Source organism: Engraulis encrasicolus, chromosome 7, assembly GCF_034702125.1.
Source record: "Engraulis encrasicolus isolate BLACKSEA-1 chromosome 7, IST_EnEncr_1.0, whole genome shotgun sequence".
In the NCBI taxonomy this organism is placed as follows: Eukaryota; Metazoa; Chordata; class Actinopteri; order Clupeiformes; family Engraulidae; genus Engraulis; species Engraulis encrasicolus.
In genome coordinates, this window is record NC_085863.1 from 43,925,354 (window position 1) to 43,951,596 (window position 26,243).

Consider the following 26,243-nt stretch of genomic DNA (forward strand, 5'->3'; position numbering starts at 1 on the left):
GTACATGTCTATGGGCCGAATTGTTAACCATATTTTGCTATCTTACCAAAAATAATTTCACTAAATACTAAAAAATATATATTTTAATTTATGTAATTTAATGAGTTTTAACATTTGGAAAGTAATATATTGGAGTTTTATCAAGGAAAAAATCTCTTTTTGAGGAAAAACCTGATTTTACACAAGATTCCACGACCATATGGCAACCATAAGCTAAAATCTTAATTAAAAATAAAAAATTTTATTTTTTGTGTGGAAATCTATTATTTAACTCATTTTAACACTAAAAAAGCACTGAAACATTTTTTACATTGTAAATATAATAATTCATGCAGTAGAGGGTTAAGGGAGGGGGATTTCAATTTCAGCGTCATTGGCAGTAGTGATCACCTTTTATGAAGCTAGCTTGGTCATGTTCACTTGTGGCGAATACAATCTACTGGGAAAAGTGTGGGCCCTCTTCTCTTGTTATTACCCCTTCGTTTTATAGACTTTCAAAAGCCACTGGCACTTTGTCCAAGCTGATTCCGTGTGTGTGTGTGCGTGCGTGGGTGCGTGTGTCCAGCCTCATCCATTTCATGCCAGACAGCATAAAATGTACATCACACTTTAATCGTTTTTATGGATCCATTATTTACATTAATAACAGTGTGCATCTTGAAGGAAGACTTTCTTTAAACACTTTATTCTATTCTATTTCCTAAAATAATATTTTTAGGACAGTGACAGAAGTAATACCAACCAGCTGTTAGTAACAGCTGGTTGGTATTAGGCCTACTGTCACTGTCCTAAAAACAGCCTGTTACCCTATCAGATTCTAATATTTTTGCCAAGCACCTTTGCAGTAGTTCTACCTCTCGGGTAGAATCAAAGCCGTCAGTCTTTGTTACAGAGGTAGGATTGTTAGTTAGCTAGCTCGTTTTACTTCAGTTCTAGTTCATATTATTGCCTGGATCATGTTAATGCCATAGGAAAGCGATGTACTCCACTACATAGAGTTCTTTGTGCTTGGTGTTGTTTTACCGACACGCTGGTGTAATTTTAGGTTTGTGCACAGGCTAGCTTGTTGAACTAGCCAACAAGCTAGTCGGCAAGCATCTTAATTGCACATTACTTATTAAGTTATCCATTGTATGCCTTAGTTGATGTTGACGTGATATCTGGTGAGATCTGGGCATTTCGCTCAGAAATGTAGGCGAATAGTGCACGGGCTTGCACGGGCGACTCCATTGCTTGTGTGGCTGGTGGGTGGGCACCCCTTGCTTTATCGAAGGATCTAAAAAACACCAAAGAAGCCCTAGGTTGTTGCCAGTGAACAGATTTTAATCATCTATCTGCAGTGGGGGATCTCAGGTGAGTACAGTGACACAATGCTTTATTCTAGGTTGTAGTGATAAACCGACATCATGCTACAGTTATGGTGTCAAGCTAGTTAGCTGGCTAATTACTATCTACATACAGCCTATCCTGTGCTGTCTTGCGTTAAGAGAACACATCTGTCTGAAAATTATTTTCTAACACTGCAAACGTAGCTTAACATCCTAATCCGTATCTGAACGTCCGTACATCTTCCTGCTATCGAGCCCGATTTACGAAGGGTGTCAGAATGCTGCCTCGTTTGACAGGATTTGACGGTGCACCTTCTCGCTGATTTGGCCTAATCACTTGACCTGTTGTTGTTGTCACTCACAGCTGTAGGCTACAGCTGTTTCGCCTCCTGCACGCCTATGATAGGCCTACTAGTTAAAGCACGACAGCAGTGTCATTTAAACCCCTCCAATACCAGTATCCAGTAACGGTATTCTGTTTTATCATGAGAATAGCTGTGATAACAGTTTGGCCTAATGCAGAGGTACATTTGTTATGAAATCATGATATTTTCTTAATGAAAGTTTGATATTGCTCTTAAACACACAAGAAATGCATTGGTGAAATGGTTGGTTGATAGGGGGGAAAACAATGTTAAATATTACATTACTTTTCCAGTGCTTTGCCTGATGATTTGGTGTTATTAGCCATTTTTTCAGAAATCCCTGGCCATTTTATTTTCATTGATTTGAAGGTTTATAGATGCATGTGTAACCATGGTCATGATACTGTTCAGTTCGCCACCCACATCCTACCTTTCAGGACTCCAGTTCGGCTTGGGGGGCACAGTAGGCCTAGCCTACAATACCACTGAGTAAAGGTCCAGACCAATAGCTCAGCACTACTGAAGCTTTGGGAAGGAGATTTACCAACTTTCTACCACTGAACTCTGCTGGCATCCATTGCATTCACACACCACCATCCCTAAACCTCACTCCTTTCCGTGTCACGGCACCCGTGTAGCCAAGGTCATCCTGTGCAGTTTGCAATTCGGGAGTCAGCAGTCCAGCTCAGCATGGCAGGCCCTATACGACACCACTGAGTAAAGGTCCAGACTGATAGCTCAGCGCTAACAATATTCTGAAGCCTCGGGGGGAGGTTTACTGATGTTCTACCGGTGAACTCTCCTAGTTGGCATCCGTTATGAGCAGATCTATATGTGTGCAGGTTGTTAACCACATTTCCTGATCTCCATTGCAGTTGCCCCTGTCGGAGATGTACAGATTAGTGGAGTTTACAGACACCAGCTGCTTAAACATAATACCAGATGATTGGTACGACAATGGAATAACTTGGTGGCCAAACTATAAAAACGACCAAAAGATAAACAATGCCATACAGAGGCGGGAGAAACCAAAGTCCGACTGGTCTTGCTTTGCTGTTCGGGAGCTGTCCAAAGCAGGTAAGCCTTGACCCTACGGTACTTCAGAAGCAGTCTCTGTCTTGATGCATTACCATCAGTCACAAAGATACAGTATATCTGATGTTCTTAGGGATGCACCGATAGCCCTTTTTGAAAACTGATACAAGTACGATTACATTAATGTGTGTACTTGCCAATACTGAGTACCGATACCGATAACTTTTACCACCAAAATACAATGAAAATAAATGCATGCCCTTGTTTTTTTCCACCTGTGATATTTTTATTGTCCATTTCCATGTACATTTAAATGTTAGTAAATGTATGAGGTGGCACTTTTTTCCATGCTGCTTTCAAGTCCACAGAACGTGACAAGATTGCGCATTGTTTTGTGTAATAGCAGTATCGTTCCTGGTATCGGCAAGTGCTTGACGAGTACGAGTACGAGTATGAGCAGTATCTGGTGCCGATACCGATACCAGTATCGGTATCGGTGCATTCCTAATTTTGTTCTGTATTTATAGTTTATGTGTGTCTGCTTGGTTTCAGCATCTTATCAAGAAGCAAGAATGAAACTGAAGCGAGCTATGACCTGTAATGCCACCACAGACCTGCCACGGGAAGGAGAAGACGATGGCACAAATAAGAAAAGACGTCAAAATGACAAGTAATTTGAGACCTTTTTTTCAATAAAGTTAATTTCAATAACATTACCAACAGCCTTAACCCGTTAAAACATGGCGTTATAAAGTTGTTGTTAGCAGAATGGCAATGGCCGAGTCATAGTGGGCCCTGTGTTATATCATAGTAGAGTAGTACTACGTGTATGATAATTGACCTTTCAGTGTGCCTTAGATAGTACGGTGTGCATTAAGGGGCTACGAAACAGATCGAGACTTGGTCATTACACTTTTTGTGGCAGTAAGATTATAGAGCATCGGCTCTGCGCAAATGGGTTAAAATGTCTGTTTAAAGGGACACTGTGCGGGAAATGGTCAAAAAGGTACTGCAACTATGCTGCTCATTGAAACTGGGCTGCCTATTGCCAAATTTGATCTTAACATGAAAGTTTAGTAAGTAATAAACAAATATTTTCTACTATGGTCCAAGTACAGTCATTTTTGCAACTAAAATTGGCTATTTTTGGAAATTCAAAATGGCGGACCATGGAGAAGATCCCCTTTTTCATGTATGAAAAGTGCAATTTTTCCAGTCATAATGAATGCTTAAAATTTGATCGTGGTTAAGTATTCATGAAAAAGGTAGCATTAGTGAATGGGCAGCATGAATTCTGGAAATAAACAACTAAAAATCTCACACAGTGTCCCTTTAAGGAATGGTTTGAAGCTCGCACATCCAAAAAGCATCTGACCTGGGAGCAGGACAACCAAATGACCAGATCAAGTTGAGGAAAAGTCCTTTTCCTTGCTCCTTTTTTTTCCTTAAATGTCTGTTTGTCTCTGCTGCAGGCTGCAGGAGCTGGAGGAGTGTGAAGAGGAGCGCAGTAAGAAGATGAGGAGGATGAGCTCCGCTACAGGCTTCCCTGGCTCCTACGTCAACCCCTCACCACACTTCTTCGGTAAAGATTCATCCCTCCTCTCTGGCATCCTCTAATTATCCTGTGTGTGTGTGTGTGTGTGTGTGTGTGTGTGTGTGTGTGTGTGTGTGTGTGTGTGTGTGTGTGTGTGTGTGTGTGTGTGTGTGTGTCTAAAGCCTGATTCACACAGGATAAACGTTACCTACGAACCACTGCTAATTTGGAATAGTTGCACAGAATTTCTGAGGTTTCAGATCTGTGCGAATGCGCCATGTCTGTAATTTGTGAAGTGGTAACGGCGCCACAAATTACCTGTTGTGTTTCAGCAAAACACAGACGTCCAATGATAATTTAAGTGATGTCTTTTCCTTGAGTGAATAATGGAGGATACTGCCAAAAGTTTGATTAACAACATTACAGGGCCAAGTGATAGTATGCCTATTCCATGTATATTGAACCAAATTGGCAAAAAAAAATCTAAGAAGAGCTCCAAAAATTCTACGAGACGAAATAGGAAGTTGTTAAATTACTATCCTGTCACAATGTCTGTAAATTGAGTTAATTACAGACTTTTGCTCATCCCCTCAGAAATGCACACACACACAACATGACACAGAGGTGCGGAGGTAATTTTGAATTACCAGTTGTCCAAAGGTGATATTTATTCTGTGTGAATTTTTCTTTAGATGACATGACATAGGTGGAATTAGGAAAGAAAGTGTGTTGTTGTTATTGTTTTTTCGTAGTTTTGAAATGTTTGATTCCAGAATCCAGTATCCGGTAGCCGAGGCTTTTCAGTCAAAATAGTTTGAGCCAACGTGATAAAAAGGGCCCACGTGTGCGAGTAGGCTATGTGTTTCAACCCTTTCGTAGGATCCGGTATCCGGTTCCGGATCCGGCAGGATCTTAAGCAGTGGATCCGGTATCCGGCAGGATCCTAAAAATCAGGATCCGGTGCATCTCTAATTTTTTTTACAACTTTTCACACAGTCTCAGAATAGGGCAGACTAGTTAGTCATAATAGCATAATATTAAGTTCTTATTTATCGTTATTTTACTATTCTACTAAGCATCAGTGGTTTTATGTACCATTGCTATAGTGCTGCTGTATCAGCAGGGCTCTGCCTGCATTTTTACCTCCACTAAGGCGGTTATGTTTTTTCGGTCATGTTGGTTTGTCGGTCTGTCTGTTTGTCTGTCTGTCTGTCAGCATGATAACTCAAAAAGTTCTGCACGGATTTTGATTAAATTTTGTGGAGTTGTTGGAAATGCCAAAAGGAGCAAGTGTTTCATTTTTAGTGGTGATCCGGATCAAGGAATTTTGAAGATTCTTCACTGTTGTGGGACAGGGCAAATTTTGACATTCTCGTTTCTAACCCCACAAAAACAAGGCAGGAAGACTTGGAAAAATATTGGGTGTAACATAGTGACATGTTCTATCAAACAGCTTCCTTGGAATGCACTTTTTGTTTTCAAATTGCCCCACATACGTACACCACTAAAAGTAACATGACTTGAACATTAAATTTGGTGTGTCATGGGAATATATAAGTGAGCAGAGACCAATATAACATCTTCTGCTCATATGACAGTATATGTTCTGCCACATTTAAGCTACCATATCTTTCTGAGATTGGCCTTTAATATTAAGAGTGCACGTCCAATTTCAGCCCAATTTTAAACAATAACTATTGTGTTTGGGCTGAGACTTGATCCCAGATTTTAATTTTGGCCTCTTGTGAATTTTAGCTTTGCATTCCTGCAGTAAAGCCTTTGAAGATAGAGGATGAGTAAGAGAGGGACAGAGAGGCAGACATGGGGAAATGAACAGATGTGAAGACATTACAGTGCTTTAAATAATGTAATTCTTTATTGCCTGTGCTTCTCAGCAGCCATGATGCCTGAGCAGTCGCCTATGGGAGCTGGCCGGAGCAGTACTATGCGCAAGGCCCAGGATACGGCCACCAGAGGTAGCGTCCAAGCACCCAAAGACAACGCATAGACATGCACTGTATAGGCATGCATAGATAGCGTCCAAGACCTGCATCCGTAGATTTGTCAAGAGTTCAGATGAGACACATTTTATAAGTCATTACAAAAATCAGTTAATGTTTTCGCCAAGTAATCCCAAACAAAACGGCAATAAGGGTTATGACATGTCCCAAGCAGGACTCAAATACCGTTTTCTTCCCCAGATTGATAAATGAAATGTTTCCCGTACCATCGTGCCTGGTCTGTGCATGCCTCTGATGGCTATGGCTGCATTAGTCGAGGTGGACTAACAAACTAACATCATATTGGCAATGTGCAGCAGTGTTTCGGTGCAGTAGCAGTTAAATGAAAGGTTAGGAACAGAACAGCGCTTCACACACAGCCTGCTTTTTTCAAGAAAGACTCACAAGTGAAGGTGTGCATTTGGTTTTGAGCTCCAGTGGGCTATGAAATAAGACACTGCCTCCCTTGGAGGTCTACTGGGCATGGCTATGTAAGAAAAAAAGGTTTCTTTATGTATTGTTTACTGCTTGGCTTACGCTTAAATTATGTTTGTGTGCAGTAACCCCTAATGTGTGTGTGCATGCGTGAAATATTCATCGGATGTGTGTGTGCGTGCGTGTGTGTTTTGGTGTGGCCCAACCCTGCACACCGCTGTCTTAGACTGGTATAATTATCTTTCTCGTATTAAATGATACAGCCACCTATATGGTAATGAGCAATATCTGATTGTTGGCAGCCATATGATGGCTAAAGATGCTGGTGATCTGACTTCAGCCACTCATTCCAATACAAGGGAGTGGTCAACGTAGTGTACCTAGTGTTCATATCTATGACCCCTGGCTAGCGTGCTGCTAACCTCTTGTGCAGGGATGGACAACTGGAGGCCCGGGGACCACATGCGGCCCACCTCCTTACTCATTGTGGACCGTATATAAAACATTGACATAAAAATAATTAACAGATTTTTTTAACCACTACTGAGTCATTCTTGTATTATACTATTGTTGGCCAACAGACAACAGACACATCTTCCAAACACCATCGGCAGTCAGTAAGCAACCAATTGCACCTTGAAGTCTGTGAGTTGCAGTCAGATCAGTGGGATGTGGGCGGCCCTCCGATGGTAGCGATGACAAAATGTGGCCCGCCTTACCATGAAAGTTGCCCATCCCTGCTCTAGTGCTAACCCCTAGTGCTAATGTGCTCCCTCTAGAGGCCATGCATGAGAAGCCCACGCGGCCCTCACAGACATCAGAGGCAGGCTGCTGCAGCTGGGAACCCTCATCTTTCAGAGGTGCAAACCGCCAATATACTATTATTCAAATAGCCAATAATCAAAGTTGCAAGCCATCCATGTATTTATAAAATCAATAATCAGAGGTGTAAACCATCAATACATACAGTGAAAATCAACAGAGTCTCCATTTATCATACAAAATACCTATATGATCAGTTCAGAGGTGCACACACATAATTATTAATCAGAGGTGCAATCAACACATTTATGTAGTCAATAATCAGAATAGCAAACCAGATACATATGCATAACTAATAATCAGAGCAGCTACACAGTATATAATCAATAATCCAAGGTGCAGAGAGCCATGACATACTGTACTTCTTAAGCTTATCAGTGTAATAAACGTATCTATTGACTAACATTAATCATTACCACAAGTGCTCTTGTTGTGAAGGCATCAGTTAAACTCTGTGTTGTGTACAACAAAAGCCTGAAAAGCCTGTTATGTGTAGCGTTTCATTATTTCATCTTCCTAATGTGTTCCTTGTGTGTAATTAGACATGCTGATGGAGTTGGCTCCCATTACAGCAGCACGCTCCATCCTGGAGAACAGGGAGTGGGACTCACAGACGTCCTTCAGAGGTACTGTACCTACTGTATATGGCTCCGCTACAATAATAAACAAGTTGTTGTGAAACCATAATACATAAATGGCCGCCGTGGTCTAACTGAAGGACACATACTGCGGGCGGTGAAAGCTTGGAAAGCAGTGGAAGTAATTGACTTTGTATGAAAGAGCAAGTGGCAGAAGCGTTGAAAGCTGCAAAAGTGCTTCTGGTTGCAAGGGCGCTTCAAAGGCGCCAAAAGTTGAACTTTGGCAAAACATTTGTCATAAGCAGCATTGTTCAGCTGCAGTAGGCAGCAGCCAAAGGAATGTCTACATCTTTCTAAACATAAGCTTCAGTGTTCGTTCTCCTTGATCGATCGTTTAAGGTTGAATCCTTCATGCTTTCGCTGTCCCTGATCTGTGCAGTTCAGGCGGGATTCTGCAGATTTTTAAGGCTTTCACCGCCCGCAGTCTTTTCCTACAGCAACGGTTAGGGTGGTGGTCTTAAGATCAGAGGGTCGCAGGTTTGAAACCCACCTTACCCCTCCCTATACCTCCATCCATGGCTGATGTGCCCTTGAGCAAGCACCGAACCCCAAATTGCTCCAGGAACAGGAACTCATCCCCTGTAATGTTACTGTAAGTCGCTTTGGATAGAAGCATCAGCTAAGTGTAATGTAATATAATGTGATGTGAAGCTGTAATATCTTAAGGAGAATTTCAGACATTTCAACATGCAGTGGTATCCCTCACGCCACCTTTAACTTCTCATGTTCCAGAATGGCGGGAATTCCTCTGTCATCCTTTATTTGTCCCATGTTTATAGATTGTCATATTACTTAAACTGTATCTGATGGATTTTTTTTTTTTAATCTATTCCTGGCAGGTATGATCCAACATGAGCAGCAGAGCGTAACCACGGGAACCAGTGCCTGGGAGTCACTGACTTCCTTTAGAGGTGAGTAGAGTAGCCTTTCTAGAACCTTCAACAATGTTCTATCTATCGTTCACAGTAGCGTTTTGGAGAGCGCGCACATCCAGATTGGACAGGTGCCGGACTTAAACACGATTAAACATGAAAAGAAGGAAGGTCCGCACACTGTTGCTGCTCCAGGTTTATTAACACAACGTTTCGACCATGCAGTCTGGTCTTCGTCAGGTCTATCTATCGTTCACCCATGGCGGAGCTGCAGGTGTTCCAGTGGGTTCCAGGAACACCCACTTTCATAGCTGGAACACCTAAAAACATATATACTTACAAATACTATGGCTGTGTCTACCATTCACACAATCACCTTACAGTTGTCTTCATCAATACCAAGTATTCAGTATACGTAATGAAAACTTTCATCTTAGAATTAGCTTCACCAATACACTGTATCTATACCTCATGTACACAATCACCTTTCAGCCACCTTCACCAATACCCGGTCTACACATCAAGTACTTTTCTTTTCCAGAGATTATGCATCAGCAGGGTCCCATGGCAACAGGGTGGTCTTTGGAAACGTCCAACAGAGGTAACATGGACAATTTAACTTTCATTTAATTCAATTTAATTTGCTTTTCGTAAGCCGATCAGAAAAGAATACAGAATAGAGTGGTATATGCATATTTTAAATGAATTGTGCGGACCCCAGACATAAAAATGTGTGCATGTATCTCACTCCAGATCTGAGTTCAGACAACCCCTCCAGTGGACCCAGTGAATCCAGAAACAGGGACTGGGGTGCCCCTGCAAACTGCCGAGGTGAACCCCAAAATATCATCACTCACACACAACACACACTACAGCTGAACAATTTATTTTAAAAAAATGTAGCACACATATTAGACACTGAAGGTTTCCTCAAATTTAGACAACACATCTCGTTCCCTCACACTCACTCGTTCCCCCCCATCCTGTGCCCCCCCCTTGCCCCCTCCTCATTTTGGTCTGTCCCTCTCCCTCTATTGGCTGAAGAAGAGTGGAATGTCATTTCCACAGACGAGGTACGTGAAAAATTTAGTGTGGTGATATACTTCACTTTTAACTATGCATATGTGTGCAGCAAAATTATTTTAGAACATGTCTTCATTGCATTAACCCTATACTGCACGGTGTTGCCATATGGCAACATACCATTCTTTTGGCATTTCCTGGTATTTAAATATAAATAATAGACACTGATTGGTTTTCATATTGAAACTGTGGCCTTGTTTTATCCAATTATGTGGTTTGTTGACATCACATGACACCACACACTGCCCCAGGCTCGCTCTTTCCCTCACTGTACATGAGTGTGTCTCCTTGACAGATTGCTCTGCCACTGGCCAAGATTTTTCACACTTTTTGCAATATTTACAAAATGTAAAAAAAATATTGGGATGATCCATAGTTAGTCATGATCTGTTTTCACCATTTGTTTTATTTTCAACTAAAATTATTTCCTTTTTATGTTGAAAAATAGGTATGTTGCCATACGGCAACATTGTGCGGTAATGGAACAAGACGGTCAATAGGGAAAGTGTATTGATTCAAATACCCAATTCTAATTGATTGATTAATTGATTTATTTATTGATTGAATGATTGATAACTGATAATATTTATAATTAGTGCAAATGGCAGTCTGTAATGAACATTAAAAATGTTATAGTAGGTGTACAGAACTGTTTTATGAGCTTTCACTCTGAGTACATGCAGAAAAGCGAACAAGGCCTATGCAGCCTCCCCAGACTGCCAGAGGTATACCACAAAAATCCCCAAACCCCAGATTAGAGCATAAAGCTACGGTCATCTTGACCATTTTAAGCCTCCAAAATGTTTTGACTTCATTTGTCTGTTATAAATAGGCTAATTAGCACACAACGTTTGAGCAAATCTGTCAACCTGATCAAAAAATATTGCACAAAGTCAACCATTTTGAAAGTCAGCCATTTTAAAAGCATAATCTCCAAATTTCAAACAGCTCATAAACCAATAATATTATTAACACACAAGATTTACTGCAAATCCAAGCACCCATTGAAAAGTTGTGGCGTAAACAAAAGGTAGGCCGTCTCGAAAGATTGCCAACTTCAAAGTCAGCCATCTTGAAAGTCAGCTATCTTGAAAGCACTGACCTCACAATTTTACATGGCTTATTTACTCATTATAGAGTGTTATCACACAAGGTTTAGTGTAAATCCAAGCATCCATTCAAAAGTTATGACAAATAAACTGTCGGTTATGTTGAAAGATGCCTGGCCCGCAAATCGGCCATTTTGAATGTCGGCCATCTTGAAAATGTTGGCTTCCAAAATTAAATCAGTTCATGTACATATTATAGACAGTTACCATACACATTTTTGTGCAAATCTATGCACAGATATTGTGTTAATACCTAATATATTCATTGGTGGTTGGTCAACGTAATACCACTGAAATACTGTTTTTCGGGGATATAATAAACAGTATTCACTTGTTCTCTCAATGGCAAAAATGTATTATATAACTCCCTTGAACTTGTGGGTAAACTTTCAATGTTTTTCTGAGATAAAAACAATTACATTTCTATAAAATAATCCATAATGTTGTATGACCCTTGTTTGGTCTTGGAGTAAAAATGTACACTGGATCCTTTCCGTAACTGCACAATGTTGCCATATGGCAACAAACCTAAAAGTACCCCCCAAAAAAACTTTTTTGGTAACACTTTATAATAATGTTCCTTAGTAAAGACTCAGTAAATAATTAACTAATGATGAATAAAACATTAACAAATGTTTTTACTATTAACTAAGCTTTATTAATGCTTTATAAGATATCTACAAATGATATCTGCAAGATTTTACACACCTTATAACAGAGTATTTTATTCATTTACAAGCAACTTGTAAATGTTTCATAAATATAAAATATTAACAAAGCATTTCCTAGTCATTTACAAGTATTTGTTTACATTTCCTAGTCATTTACAAACGTTTGTTAATGTTTTGTTCATCAATAGTTAATTATTTATTAAGTCTTTATAATGCTTTTTTGCATCCATTATTCTAAAGTGTTACCACTTTTTTTTGAAAAAAATTGCAAATATGTCTTAAGAAGTTCATTTTATGTGACAAAAACCACAGCAAGATTTTTTTCCATGATGGGATAATAATGCGTGCAGTATAGGGTTAAAATGCCTTTTAAGAACAGACCACTAGAGGGCAGTAAGCTACTGTATGTGGAATACCATATCAGCTCTGACGATTTGAAGACTGAATTTGATCATTTTTGTGGTTTTACTCCAAGGGCCCACTGGGTAGCAGATGGTCTGCATGTTTGAAGGCTTTGTAGGCACACATTGGTCATAGTTAAAATGGAGTATGTAAGTTATGTAGGTGGCTAGGTGCTCCCCCTCCCTCCCCAGCCATGCTGAACCCTGGCCCTGACCCTGCTACAGCACTAGATGTGGTTGCGTAGCGTGTGGTGTAACGGTGTGCTGGGCAGCTGCCAGTTGAACCTGCTACACAGAGTTACTAGCTAACTACCCCCCCCTCCCCCCCAATAACTTTTAACCACCATCCCCATCCTATTTCCACAACAGAACCACACCGCCACCACCACCACCAGCCCCTTCCAGTAGCATCACTGTAACCGATGCCTTGCCTAGCCTAGGTCCAACAAACCTGTAGACTTGACCCAGCAACCTCTTCTGTCTTGGAAACATGAACATATATTAGGAAATATATGTTCATGAAATATAATTTTCTGATGGAAAGATTAATATTTGTTTGCGGATGATCTAAGTTCTCTTGATTAATGTGTTATTATGATAAATAGTCCAAACATCATCTCATACCGTAGTATCGTTTCCCAGACACATTTCCTCAAAAAGTTGACCTTAATACCTTGGTAGCTGTGCTCTTCGTCTATCCCTTATCTCTCAACCCAGAAAGGGCAGTGTGGGCTTCTGTGCATTGCTGAAAACATCCGGCTTTGTTTGCACACTAACATGGTGTGCAGCACTGTTGTGACACCTACCATCTGTGGCAGTGGCGTTTAACACAGCCCAGTGCGATTGGTCGATCAGATACCAAAGCCGATCTAAAAAATGTTGACTGTGATCACAGTTGTGGTTTGAAGTACACACACACGAACCCTCTTCCCCTTCACCTTTCTCATGCTCTCTCTCTCTCTCTCTCTCTCTCTCTCTCTCTCTCTCTCTCTCTCTCTCTCTCTCTCTCTCTCTCTCTCTCTCTCTCTCTCTCTCACACGCACACACACAAACCAGGACAGTAAGCACAAAAGGCATAAGGATATGACGAAACTGAACACTCTGAGCTAACAATACTTAACTAATCCTGTTCTTCACAGCCCTTTTGCGCTCACTAATGCTGTCAATACTAGCCCTCCATGAACCAATGTGTATTGTCTGTCCACGCTCTTGGCATTGTTAATATTTGCAGAACGCTGCCCTGTGTCTTATGTCTGACCAATTTACTTGACATTATAACGCTAATGCCATGAAGTTAGTGCCGTGAGATGCAGGTACCAGCTAATACACTAACACATTTATAAACTGTAGTGTGAGTTGTGGTGTTGATGTCTTAACCCTAGCAGTCAAACATGCAAATAAATATGTTATTAATACCGGGGTACTGATAGAATGCAGAAGTTCACCCTAGGTCCCAGTCTGCTGTTGCGTGGTGTTTTTAGCTTTGTTTCGTCGCGTCCTCAGAAACGGCTACCGACCAGGCCGCCTCGGGAACTGCAGAGCTGAGAAGCAGTGACTGTGCAGCACCAACGGCCTGCAGAGGTACGAAGGCCACGGACATTACATTGTACTTAGCTGACACCTTTTATTCTAAGCAACGTAAAGGGTATTTGTTACAGTCCCTGGAGCAATGTGGAGTTAATTGCCTTGCTCATGGGTACTTTCAGTACATGGATGAAGGTGTAGGGACAGGTAAGGGTGGGATTCTGTTAGGTTCAAACCCTTAACATTTGTAAATATAAAACACCTGAAATGAAAGACACAGAGAATCAGTAATTAAGTTTCAAGCCGGCTTGGAGAGCGGATGGGGAGAACCGTCAGCAACCATTTTCCCCACTCGTTCTACAAGCGAAATATCTCCAAGCGTTATTTATTGAAGGAATGTCCCTGATTACAATTATCTCTATCCGCTAAGGGGAAAAGGGGGCGTACCCGGATAGAGATTAATTCATTCACACACACACACACACACACACAAACACACGAACACACTAGCCAGGCTGCGCCCTCCTAGTGACGCAACACCTTCGGCGGCGCTGCAGATCGAATCTCGATTGCAAGTCTATGATAATCAGGCAACGAACACACAGGCCTTGGCCTGCCATGTGGAGATGCAACTCTGTTGTGTTTGGGCATTCCATTGTTCTGGTACAGATAAAGTCCTCGCACAGTCCAGTAATCTTCTGCTTAGCCTTGAACAGGGATTCTTGAATGTGAAAGGGCACATTTGTGCCAAGGCAACATGTTTGCTCTCATAAAGAATAAAATACAGTTCCAACATTTCCCCCTGTTTATTCTATATAGAGGCAAACATTAACATCATCCAGTGATGACTTCAAATGATTTTTTCTTTAAATAGGTACACTTAGAGGCCCCGAGCATAATCCCCTGGGTCAGGGAACAGATCAGGGACCTGGATGGAATCGTCAGATTGGTGTGGAGGCTCATGGTCTCCACCAACAACATCATCATAGTGTCATCGACATCACTATCCTGTCTAGTTAGAAGAGCATATAGGTTTGACATTTTTTCTTCCATTTGTGCAATGGCAGTGGTACTAAATCTGGTGCACAACACTCTAATACAAAGAATACAACAACATCCACATAACGTGAGGATCGCCGCAAATATTGCAATAGACATGATTATGGACGCTGCCAACTGTCTGTATTTGCCAACATGTCAGAGAAACCATCCCACACTGAAGTGTCGACCCTGGAGTGGTCTTTCATTTTCTTTTTGGTTGAGGGATCCCAGTCCCTCTATCGCCCTGGTGACACTTTCGTCAGCTGCCGTATTGTTCGGTATGAAGGAACAACATTGATAACCAAAAATAGAGCACACACTCCTATCGGCCAAAAGCATATCAACCGCAATACGAGATTGGAATGCGATTAGGCAGGTTGCCTTCAGTTGTTCATGGATGGCCCTGAACTCGAATTCAGTTTTGTTGCCCAGCGCCTGCACATTATAGTGGATGTTGTTCATTCTGTCCATATTTTTGTTTATAGTACACCACCAACATACAAATGATTCAAACCCTGATGCAATTTGATTCCACATTGTAGCTCTCTTATGTTTGTTTTAGGTTAGGTTAAGGGGTGAAGTTTCAGAACAAGGTTTCATTTAACATGTGCCCTATACACATATTTGTTTAATGCACTGATTAATCCTAAAATATCTCTCCTGTTTGAGACATGTGCCATCCACATGACTCAATAAGACTTAAGTAATTTCCGAAACAGACTTTGAGCACAGTAAATGATGAGAAGTAAACATCTTCCAACACCCTCCAGTTCATGGGTGCATGAGTGATTCTACGATTCCCCTACGCTTTTGGCAAAAGCAAAAAGTCAATTATCAGTATTTTTCCCAACTAAATGACCTAGATGTTTACATAGTGCCAAACAAACAAATTGCCAAGCTTAATCTTAATAGTTAGTGGAATTGGCAAATCAAATCCACGGACTTAAAAGTGTAGCCGAATCAGAGAATCACTCGCATAGCCTACATCAAGGCAGGCTTTTTCAAAACATTTGCTTAAAGAAATACACAGACATTAGTTTAGAGGAGGTGCACAGATTAGAGAGCATTATAATAGAGAGGAAACAAAACATGTTTTGTTAGTTTAGACAAAACAAAACCCAAAGCCGCCCAACCATTCTCTCATAATCTATAATCAAAATAAAATAGATAGCTCTACATTCCCGGGGAACAACAATTTATCAAGAGCAAAATTATGAAAAAGAAAATTACTCTGGTCAGTATCTGACTATTGTGGCTCACGTTTACATTACAGTTCCTTACAGAATAGGCGATAAACGCAAACTGACAAAATGTGGTGTTGACCACATAGTTCATCCAATATAGAATGTAGAAGAAACATTAAGAAACATTAAGCATGCCGTACAAAATGACTATACCCATAGTATTGGCTGTCTTTACATGATAGTTAGGCCTGCATAAATCACTTTGTAACAGAACTGAAATATATTGGCATGCAGTCCTCACTGTCCTTTTGTCATGAGGTCATGGTGATATAGGGGCCTAGCCCAACTCCTGCCAATAATGTCAGTACATTCAAAAATGTATTTTGTAAAAATAAAAAAATTGAGTATGAGTAATATTTTAGAATCCAAAAATATTTGAGAATCCTACTTTCTCACACCATTCCAAAGTTTCACTGTCATCACCCAGACATACAGATCACTAGATCAACCAATCAAAATGTAAGAGATAAAAAGAAAGAAAACACAACTGCCATTGTAAAATACGCAACTTTAAAAGAAAAATGAAACAAACAACCGGACAGACCCTTTATCTAAGGTATAAAGGTAAGACCTTGTCTAACTTTAGGTCAAACTTTTCATGGTTTGAAAGAAAGAAAAAAAAAATAAACAGTTGTCATTTTATCAAGTGTTATAACTAAAATTATTACCCAATTGAAACAAAACAAACTCTGGAAAAATCTTGTGAAACTCATCAAATTAAAAACAAAATTCACTTAACCTAGCGATCATTGGTATTGTCTAGGTTCCTTCCATTCACATCAGCTGTGTTTCAGCTCGTTTCCATAACACTGGGCCTGTTCCTCAAAGAACACAAAAAAAAGTATTATAGGGAAAACAACTTTCTTTCATGTACACTCAAGCCAGATCAATTTGAAATCAAATCAGAGCAAAAAATGATTGACTTCATGTATCGGCTACATAAAACATTTGTAACGGAACTAAAACCTTATTGGCAATCAGTTTTCACTTTGATTGCAAGTTGACGACTGAAATGAAAAGACAGAGTTAGACAACTGTCTCTTTGTTTATAAATCAAACAAATGAAAATATAAGGATCCCAACGTCATCAAATTCAAACTTTTAAAAGCAAATAGAGAACATTGACATGTCTCATCACACACCATGTGAAGCAATGTTCACACTTACAGTATTAAACTAATGACAATGATAGATATTTAACATATCTTTAAGCTTTGGTATTGTTTATCTAGGTCGGTGTTCAGATTTTTTTTTTTTTAGTTCTTATTGTATTTTCAGTGACAAACAGGTGGTTTAGCATACACTGTTGGAGGTTTCAATATTAAGTGTCTTTCTGTCTCTGCCACAGAAATTTGCATGTTGATGGCTGGGCCTGCTGTGTCTGATAAGGGGTGCCTGCAGAAGACCTTGGGCTACTTAGAGAGAGCCTCTGAGCCTTTTAATATCTATCCGAGCTAATGAAAACATCTACACATAGGACACTGTTATCTTTGCTGGGGTGATTTTGTCAAGCGCCTCTGTGTATTCAGAGTCTAGTTTTTGCTGGTTTATCAGAGTCAACATTGTCATTAAAATAAAGTTCCAGATCATAATTGCATTGGAAATGTAGTTGAGTACTACTACCCAACTTTTAGGGTTTTTTTTTTTTTTTTTTTAAACCAAACCCATGATCCATTGATCAATAACTCATCAAAATAGAACATAATAAGGCAAGAAATTCGATGAAATAAAACAAAGAAATAAGTCATAGTTAAACGTCAATAAAAACAAAATGACAACCTAAATTTCTAGAAACGTTCAGCACATGTGACCTAACTCTCAGACCAGGTCCAAATTGGGTTTACTCACAGCACCTTTGGGCCATCAAATAACGCCTGCGTTATTTCAAGATCTCAAACCCATTGTTCTTTTAAAAAAATAAAAATAAATAAGAACAAGGAGAAAGCTTCATCTATTCTTTAGAAGAAACAAAGACATTTTGGTACTGTAAATCATGAAAGCAAACTCTTTTGCAACTACACTACACTACCATGACAGTGCACGGGGCCTTTAGCAATACATTATGACTTGGTCATTGCCATTCTGGTAACAGCTAATTTATAATGCCGTGTCTTAAAGGCTTAAACATTAACATGTTAACTTTCAATTGAAAATAGTAAAGAAACAACATAACTCCACAACCCCGTTTTCTCCTAATCAAAAATAAATGGGTAAGAATGTGTGGAAAAACAAAATCATGACAAAATCCTACACCTCAAAGTTGAATTGTAGAATAAAATAAAAGGCTTATTCTTATTTTAAAATGTTGTTTCAACATGTGCACTCCCAAGCTCCAGCTAACTCTGAACACAATAGAGTACCTTCACTAAACACTCAAAAAAAAATCTTCCACTCTCAGACATATTTAGGCACTCACTCCACAGATACACACGTACACTCCACAGACACATATACAATCTTTCTCACACACACAGTGGGGTGTCCCACTAGGACAATTCATACAACAAATAGGGCCCACACAGACAGACAAACAGATATCCATATTACTTGCCTTGTATGACACAGTGTTATAAAATACAATTATTATTATTATTATTATTACTATTATTATTATTATTATTATTATTATTATTATTATTATATGGTAGGCTATCTGAGACATTAACTGCTCAGTGAGTAATCCAAATGGCTGTCATTTGCTTTTTTTAGCACCAGAGTCACAGAGGAAACGTACGGGGGTCCCTTGGACCAGAAGGGTAATTTCAGGTCTAATTTTTTCTTGGTAAAACAATCCCTCTAAGTTTAGAACGACGTCTACCTCTTCCACATCCCCGTCCGTTTCCTCATTATCATCAAACCAGTCATCGGCCGAGGGGCCATGCCCGTACGGTCGATACTGGTGCTCTCGGTCTAGTCAGGAATTTTGGTGTTGGCCTCGACGTTGGCCGTGATAGTTTTGGTGTTCATTGTAGTGTTCCTGTTGGCCCTGCTGGCCAGGCCATAAATGTTAGGTTTGTTGTAGACAACTTTCCATTAAACCCATAGTTTTTTTACCCAGTAACACAGCGGTGCTACTGCACTAGGATTTTCTCTATGCACGATTTTCCAGTCCTTGCATTGCATTTCAGCAAGGAACTTTTCACTTCTTTTGCTGTTACTGCCCCCCATTTTGTCTCTATGAATTTAGTCCAACGTCACAACACCTACAGTGCCTCTATTGTTGGATACACTTTTCAACAAGATAGCGATCAACGATCGTTTGTGGTAAGATTCACTTCAACCTCACAGGTGGAATCTTCTTGCATACAGGCTTCCACAAAGACTCGCTATTTGGACCTTGTTGTATTGGTATGAAACGTATTACCGAGTGGTAATACGAATCCTTTCACGCACACTTTCTCTCAACGCAGAGAACACAGAATTTAAACTAGTTTCTCGTACTAGTTTCTCGTACTCGTACTACGTACTTTACTTTACGTAGTCTTCAGATTTTAACTTGTTCAACGACACGGAGGAGTCTGGCCTCCATTTTTACCTGATAGAGTCTAGAATTGTCAGGGTTTTATCTTCTCTTATTTTACCGTTTTTTCATTCAATCCTTTTAAAATAAAAATAAAAATGTAGGCCTACTCACGATTCTCTGGTCTTTTCAAGATTCCCGTCAACCGTCGGATCCCAGCCTGCGAGGGAGAGACCAGTCCCGGAAACGGGTCTTAGTGCTGTGGCCACAGACTTTCCTGGTTCCCTCCTCGCGTGCTGGAATCGTCGGGTATCTTGGGATCCGGTTCTGAAGGACCAAGTAAATGTTAGGTTCAAACCCTTAACATTTGTAAATATAAAACACCTGAAATGAAAGACACAGAGAATCAGTAATTAAGTTTCAAGCCGGCTTGGAGAGCGGATGGGGAGAACCGTCAGCAACCATTTTCCCCACTCGTTCTACAAGCGAAATATCTCCAAGCGTTATTTATTGAAGGAATGTCCCTGATTACAATTATCTCTATCCGCTAAGGGGAAAAGGGGGCGTACCCGGATAGAGATTAATTCATTCACACACACACACACACACACACAAACACACGAACACACTAGCCAGGCTGCGCCCTCCTAGTGACGCAACACCTTCGGCGGCGCTGCAGATCGAATCTCGATTGCAAGTCTATGATAATCAGGCAACGAACACACAGGCCTTGGCCTGCCATGTGGAGATGCAACTCTGTTGTGTTTGGGCATTCCATTGTTCTGGTACAGATAAAGTCCTCGCACAGTCCAGTAATCTTCTGCTTAGCCTTGAACAGGGATTCTTGAATGTGAAAGGGCACATTTGTGCCAAGGCAACATGTTTGCTCTCATAAAGAATAAAATACAGTTCCAACAGATTCGAAACTACTTTTATCTTAAGACCACCTCCCTAGCCATTAGGCCACGGCTGCCTACAGGAAAGCAGACCGGGTGGGCGGATTTGAAAGGACTCAGTTGTCCCGGTCCGAGGGACAGAGGGGGACCAGAAGTGGGGCCTCATTACATTATACTGTACAGTATGTATTGGGCAGAAGAGCCTTTTACATGACTTTGTCCCGAGCCCGGCCAAAACTGTCAGCGGCGGCCCTGACCATGGACACACACATACACCAACACAAACACACACGCACATTACAGTAATGTATACCATCATGGAAATACACACATACATAAACATACCTGTTTTGTGGTCAGGATGCCTTTAAAAACGTTCAGCTATTACATTTCTCTATTAGAAAGATCTACTAATATTAACTCTGTCTTTTCAGAAACAGAAGTGTCGTCAACCTCCATGACTTTCCGAAATGGACGTGGGGACCAAATTCCCTGCAACGGTATGGTAACAAAGAATCTGCAGAGTTATTAGCAATTTGTCGTATGATGTGATGTGATGTTCTTAAGAACTCTTCTTGGCCTCTTTCAAATCCTGGTCATGATGTGTTTTGGGCTATGGTGATGTGGTGACCTCAGGACCATGTGATGTCTGCAGTGAACTGAGCTGATTTCTGCAGTGTTTTTTGTGGACCACATGGCCTTAACGAAGGGTGCGTTGACATTGTGATCTTGTGTGAGACCTTGTGACCTTACCTCTGACATATGACCTTTTAAGGTGAGATGAGGTGAGGTGGGGGACAAATGTGAGACCTTGTGAGACATTTTTCATCTCTGGCCACCCTTTCACGCGTTCATGATGGCACCAGAACAATCAAATATGCGCTAGTCTTGCATGTGCACGCTGGAAATTTTAAATTCATTCTGGTTAGAAATGTGTCATGTGCACATGCCTCTGTGTCTGTGTCATCACAAACAGAGTAAAAGTCTTCATCACAGCAGCTTAAGTCCGCCTGCTGGATAGCATGGAGTCCCTAATGTAGTCCCCTTGTCATGTGTGTGATGTAGTGATCTCAGAATCTGGTGACTTTGTGAGGAATGTATTGTGGATAATATGCCATTTTAGATGTGTGCTTCTGGGACCGTATGACCTTCTCAACTACTTTGGGGATCTTACATGCGACCATTTCAAGTGTGTTTTTGGGGAAAATTTGTGATCTTGAGAGGCGCACTTCTCCCCTGACCATGTGCTGTCTTGAGCCGTCACAGCAGCAGAATCCCACCTGCCTAGTACTGTTTCTAAGTGTGTGTGTTTGAGGCCGTATGACCTTGTGAGACCTTATCTGTGACCACCCACTGTCTTCACACATCACAGCAGCAGTATGTTTGGTAATGTTTGGTATGTTTGATAATGTAGTGACAAGAGCGGCACCTTGTACCTTTGTGACGTGTACTTTGAGGACCTTACCTCTGACCACCCGCTGTCAGACCATTCATTTTGAATTATTTCGTAAGTCACAAATGGTCTGATTACACTTCTCTGGGGAGGGTTTAGTCGTTCACCAGACGGCCGGCCAATAAGCGAACGGACTTGGGCGTATAACAACATACAGTACCTCATGAACCTCTACTGTCAGCGATTGGTCCACTCATTTCAAACCAAAGCTGATCTCACTCCTCCCACCCAAGTGCTCCAGGGCACTGCCAGACCAAAAAATAATTACAAAGTAATTAATGTGGTCTGGTAAAACTAGGCTAGTCTTGACCCGTCACAGCAGCAGAATTCCACCTGCTGTCCCTATTATAGTGACATTGTCAAGTGTTTGGGGTCATACAGTATGATGTTCTCTGGACTTGGTGACCGTTTCACCTCTGACCACCAGGGCTTGACACTGGCACCTGCCAACCGGCCAAATGCTGGTAAAACTTGGCTGTGGCGAGTAACAATTACAGTGACACTAGCCAATTTGGCAGGCAGCTTATTCAATGGTATGACATATCAGAATAGCATATATTCTGCATTTTACACCTTGTGCATCAATTGTTTCTATTTAAGTTCAAGAAAAGGCTCCGTTACTCAGTTTCTATTTGTTTGATTTGCACTCATCTGATTGCTTTAACAACTCAGCTTCTGAGGTCAGATGAACAGCGTCATGATTAAGAAAAAATAATAATTTCACATTTGTGGCTAGTATAATAGCTGGATGGCTAGTGACTCAGGAAAACCACTAGCCACATGGCAGGTAAGCGTAAAAGTTAGTGTCAAGCCCTGCTGACCACCCGCTGTCTTGACCCTGCTATGGCAGCAGAATTCCACCTGGTGTCCCTAATATAGTGACATTGTCACGTCTTTGGGGCCATACAGTATGATGTTGTGGCCTCTGGACTTTGCGACAGTTTCGCCTCTGACCACCCGCTGTCTTGACCCTGCTCTGTCACAGCAGCAGAATTCCACCTGCTGAATATCATGGAGTCCCTGCGGCAGCAGCAGATGCAGCACGCGGTGGCGCTCAACACCATCATCAACATCCTGCAGGGTCGCGCTGTTAACGCCCGTGGTGGCGGCGCCACCGACGCGGCCGCCCGCGACACCGCCGAGATGCCCCAGGACATCTCCTACCCGCTCATGGACCTGCGCGAGCTGGAGCGGCAGGAGACCTGGCTGGAGAACGCAACCAACATGCCCGCCAAGACCAAGATGGTGAGTCTATACCTAGCTAGGGAGCCAACACAAGTCACTCACAAACACGCTTGCTAACATGCCCGCCAAGGCCAAGATGGTGACTCTCTGGGTATTTCTCAAAGTGAAGTGTTCTTGCGTTGCTAGTGCGAGTAACACCCATTTTTTGCGGATTTCACCAAAGAATATCTAATAACTAGTTCTAAGGGTAATAATTGGATAGAACACTTCACTTTGAGCGACACCCACCACCTAACTATTGTAGGCAGCCAACACAAGTCACTCAAAAACAAGCTTCTTAACATTGCTAACATGCCCGCCAAAACCTAAATGGTGAGTCTCTGCCTAACTAGGTAGCCATCTTGAATCACTCACAAACAAGCTTCCTAACATTGCTAACATGCCTGACAAGACCAAGATGGTAACGGCTCATTTACACTGCAAGCACGTGGCGTGGGCGAAATGTGTCCGAATGTATCCGTGCACAGACCAAAATGGTTAGAAAGCATGAAAACAGATTATTTGTTTCACATCAAAGCGTGGCAGTGCTTCCAAAAACAAGATGCAGAGTCCAGTAGCTAATCCTACCAATACGTAGCCTAGCTATCATGACCTCAAAACTCAAAGAGCATTTGGTCCGGCCAAAATATATTTCCCGATATATTTCCAAACACCAAATGGAGAATTAATGCTGCCATATAGAACATTTTGACATCTGTACAACATGTCTTTGTGTCCTTAATAGATTGCGTACCTCGGAGCCATTGGTGGTAAAGACTTGAAGACCACGGTCTGGAAGATCATGTCTACTCTGATCCACAACAACCTGGGCAAACAGCTCAACTGGAAGGGAGTGAATGACAAGAGAGCATTTAGCTCCCTCCTTCTCAAGTCCGTCATTATCCGTAAGCACTCAGACCTATGCATTACACATATTTGACATATTTTTAACTTCTTGAAATTATATGCTGGTGAAATTAATACTTTTTGACATACTGGTTTAGTGTGAAAATGTACAAACTCGCCATTGTATTTTTACTTTTGACTTACTGATTCGCACAAATTGTTTGAAAGAGTCCATAAATATCTATAAAATCCTACATGAGTCGCTAAAATGTAATGTTATTTTTTATTCTCCACTCTACCACTACATGTACATTCTCTACTGTACTCTACTCTACTCTACTCAAAACTATATGGAAACCACTGTGGACAGTTTTATTGTATTGCAACTTCTGTTGGATTTTGGATGGATTCCGGTCTCCTAAATGGCCTTGACTTTTTACATTTTCCACATTGAAAGGGGCATGGCAGCTTAGAACCATAAGTCATATTCCATATCCATATTCTCATTAAGAACGGTCTCCTTCTTATCAGTAATCTCTCTTGCCTTGTTTCTATCTCATGTCATTCTCAGGGGGCGTCAGGAAGAACTCCCACTACACCAAGACGACAGACTCCGAGATCGAGAAGCTCATCATCCGCTGGCTGAACCTAGCTGGCGATCGCGACGGTGGCCGCAAGCAGAGGGAGCTGGCTAAGCGCGGTCAACTCAACATGGCCGACCACGCCAAGGGCGTCCAGCCACCCAAGTCCTCGCCGGCCGCTGCTGTTGCCACTGCAACCACCACTTCTACCCCCACCTCTGCCTCCGCATCCAGTTCCTCGCCATCCATGCCCACGTCACAGAAACTTCCGGACCACCTCAACAAAGTCCAGGCCAATCGGTTAGCGACAGGCCACACGGACCCCAGGGGGGAGCCGGAACCCGGCGGTCAGAGCGAGCCGGAGCGGCTCCGCGACCAAATGGACCCCAGCCTCAACCGACCCGAGAACAGCTGGACTCTGTTCCAGTCGGCGGCAGCGGGCATGATAGACCCACGGAACGTCCGCCTCAACTTATAGTGCTTATCTGAGATAAGATGGCCGCTGTCAACTTCACACCGGCTCCTCTGGTCTGCTGCTGCGTCCGCAGAGATGTCAAAAGTTAAAGTAAAAAAAAAGAAACAAAGTTCCATTCCAACAAAGGCAATTAACCTCAGTAACCCGTGACACAGGGAATTTATCTGAGTAACCTGTAGGCCTGTGTACCTCTACACTGGTTGGATCAAGTTTGTGGTGGGTCCTTGTTAGGTTTTTTTGTCTCAGTAACAACTCAGTCTAGCTAGTATCTCATTAGGTACAATTGGGTAAATGGTGTAACAGCTATGTAATATCATGTGCAAGTGTTGTACTTACACCATCATTTACTTTTACTTTTGACACCTCTGTGCTTCAGATGTCTCCTCACAGGCACACTGTGAGGAAATATTGACACAAATATTTATGTCAGTGTATAAGTTGTATTATTATTTTTTTGAGATTATTAACCTGAACTCTTCGTAAAGAAAAAGGTTCAGTTCAGCCCTGGATCGCATGTAAAATGTGAAAGCCCATGCGCTTTTCCAGAGTAAGACTCTTAAAACAATGTGTATATAACTTAATCAGTCAAATGTACTGATTCCTGTACTTGTCTATATTCATGTTTTTCTTTACCTTTGGTGAGAAGCACACCCATGATTGTATTTCTGTATGGTGCATTTTGTACAGTTGGTTGGTATGGTATGGTATGGTTTTATAACTGCCTTTTCTGGCCTGTATTGGGCTACGGCACAAACTAGAGCATGTGGTTGGTATTTGTTGCTTAAGCGTAAGTGTCCAAATTTTCACATTTTGCATTTTCATGTTTGCAATTGTTTGCAGATTCACCAGTGCTGACAGACCTGTTATAATCAGCACTGAGTTGCCAACCAAGGCAAAGAGTTCAGTTCAGAGAGTTCAAAGTTCAGCTCAGAGTTACTGTAAGTAAGAATTCGGCCTAATAAATATGCAGAATCTGCCATGCAGTGATGCCCAAGGCAATGTTAGCATCTATGTATATGGTCGCTGCATACGTTTTTACTTTGATGGTTTTTTTTTTTGCAGATGGTGGCTAAGACTCGTGCATACCAAAGCTGTCAATACCAGCTTCAGAATAACCCTTCTCATGTAATGTATTCATTCTATCTTTGCACGAACACAGGATATTTCACTAATGTCTTACACAGATCTGTCTGGAAATTCTCCAGA

The 26,243-nt window shown here is 41.4% G+C and overlaps 1 protein-coding gene across 1 annotated transcript; it reads left to right on the forward strand.

Moving 5' to 3' along the window:
- The first annotated feature begins 854 nt into the window (after nucleotides 1-854).
- On the forward strand, nucleotides 855-25,500 carry LOC134452947 (uncharacterized). The gene is made up of 15 exons (XM_063203635.1): nucleotides 855-894; nucleotides 2,569-2,770; nucleotides 3,281-3,398; nucleotides 4,201-4,310; nucleotides 6,158-6,238; nucleotides 7,477-7,557; nucleotides 8,062-8,145; nucleotides 8,997-9,068; nucleotides 9,571-9,630; nucleotides 9,783-9,860; nucleotides 13,797-13,874; nucleotides 20,893-20,958; nucleotides 22,897-23,156; nucleotides 23,881-24,040; nucleotides 24,553-25,500. The coding sequence occupies exons 2-15, from the start codon at nucleotides 2,584-2,586 to the stop codon at nucleotides 25,038-25,040; spliced, it is 1,923 nt and encodes a 640-aa protein (XP_063059705.1). The 5' UTR covers nucleotides 855-894; nucleotides 2,569-2,583; the 3' UTR covers nucleotides 25,041-25,500.
- The last annotated feature ends 743 nt before the right edge of the window (nucleotides 25,501-26,243 follow it).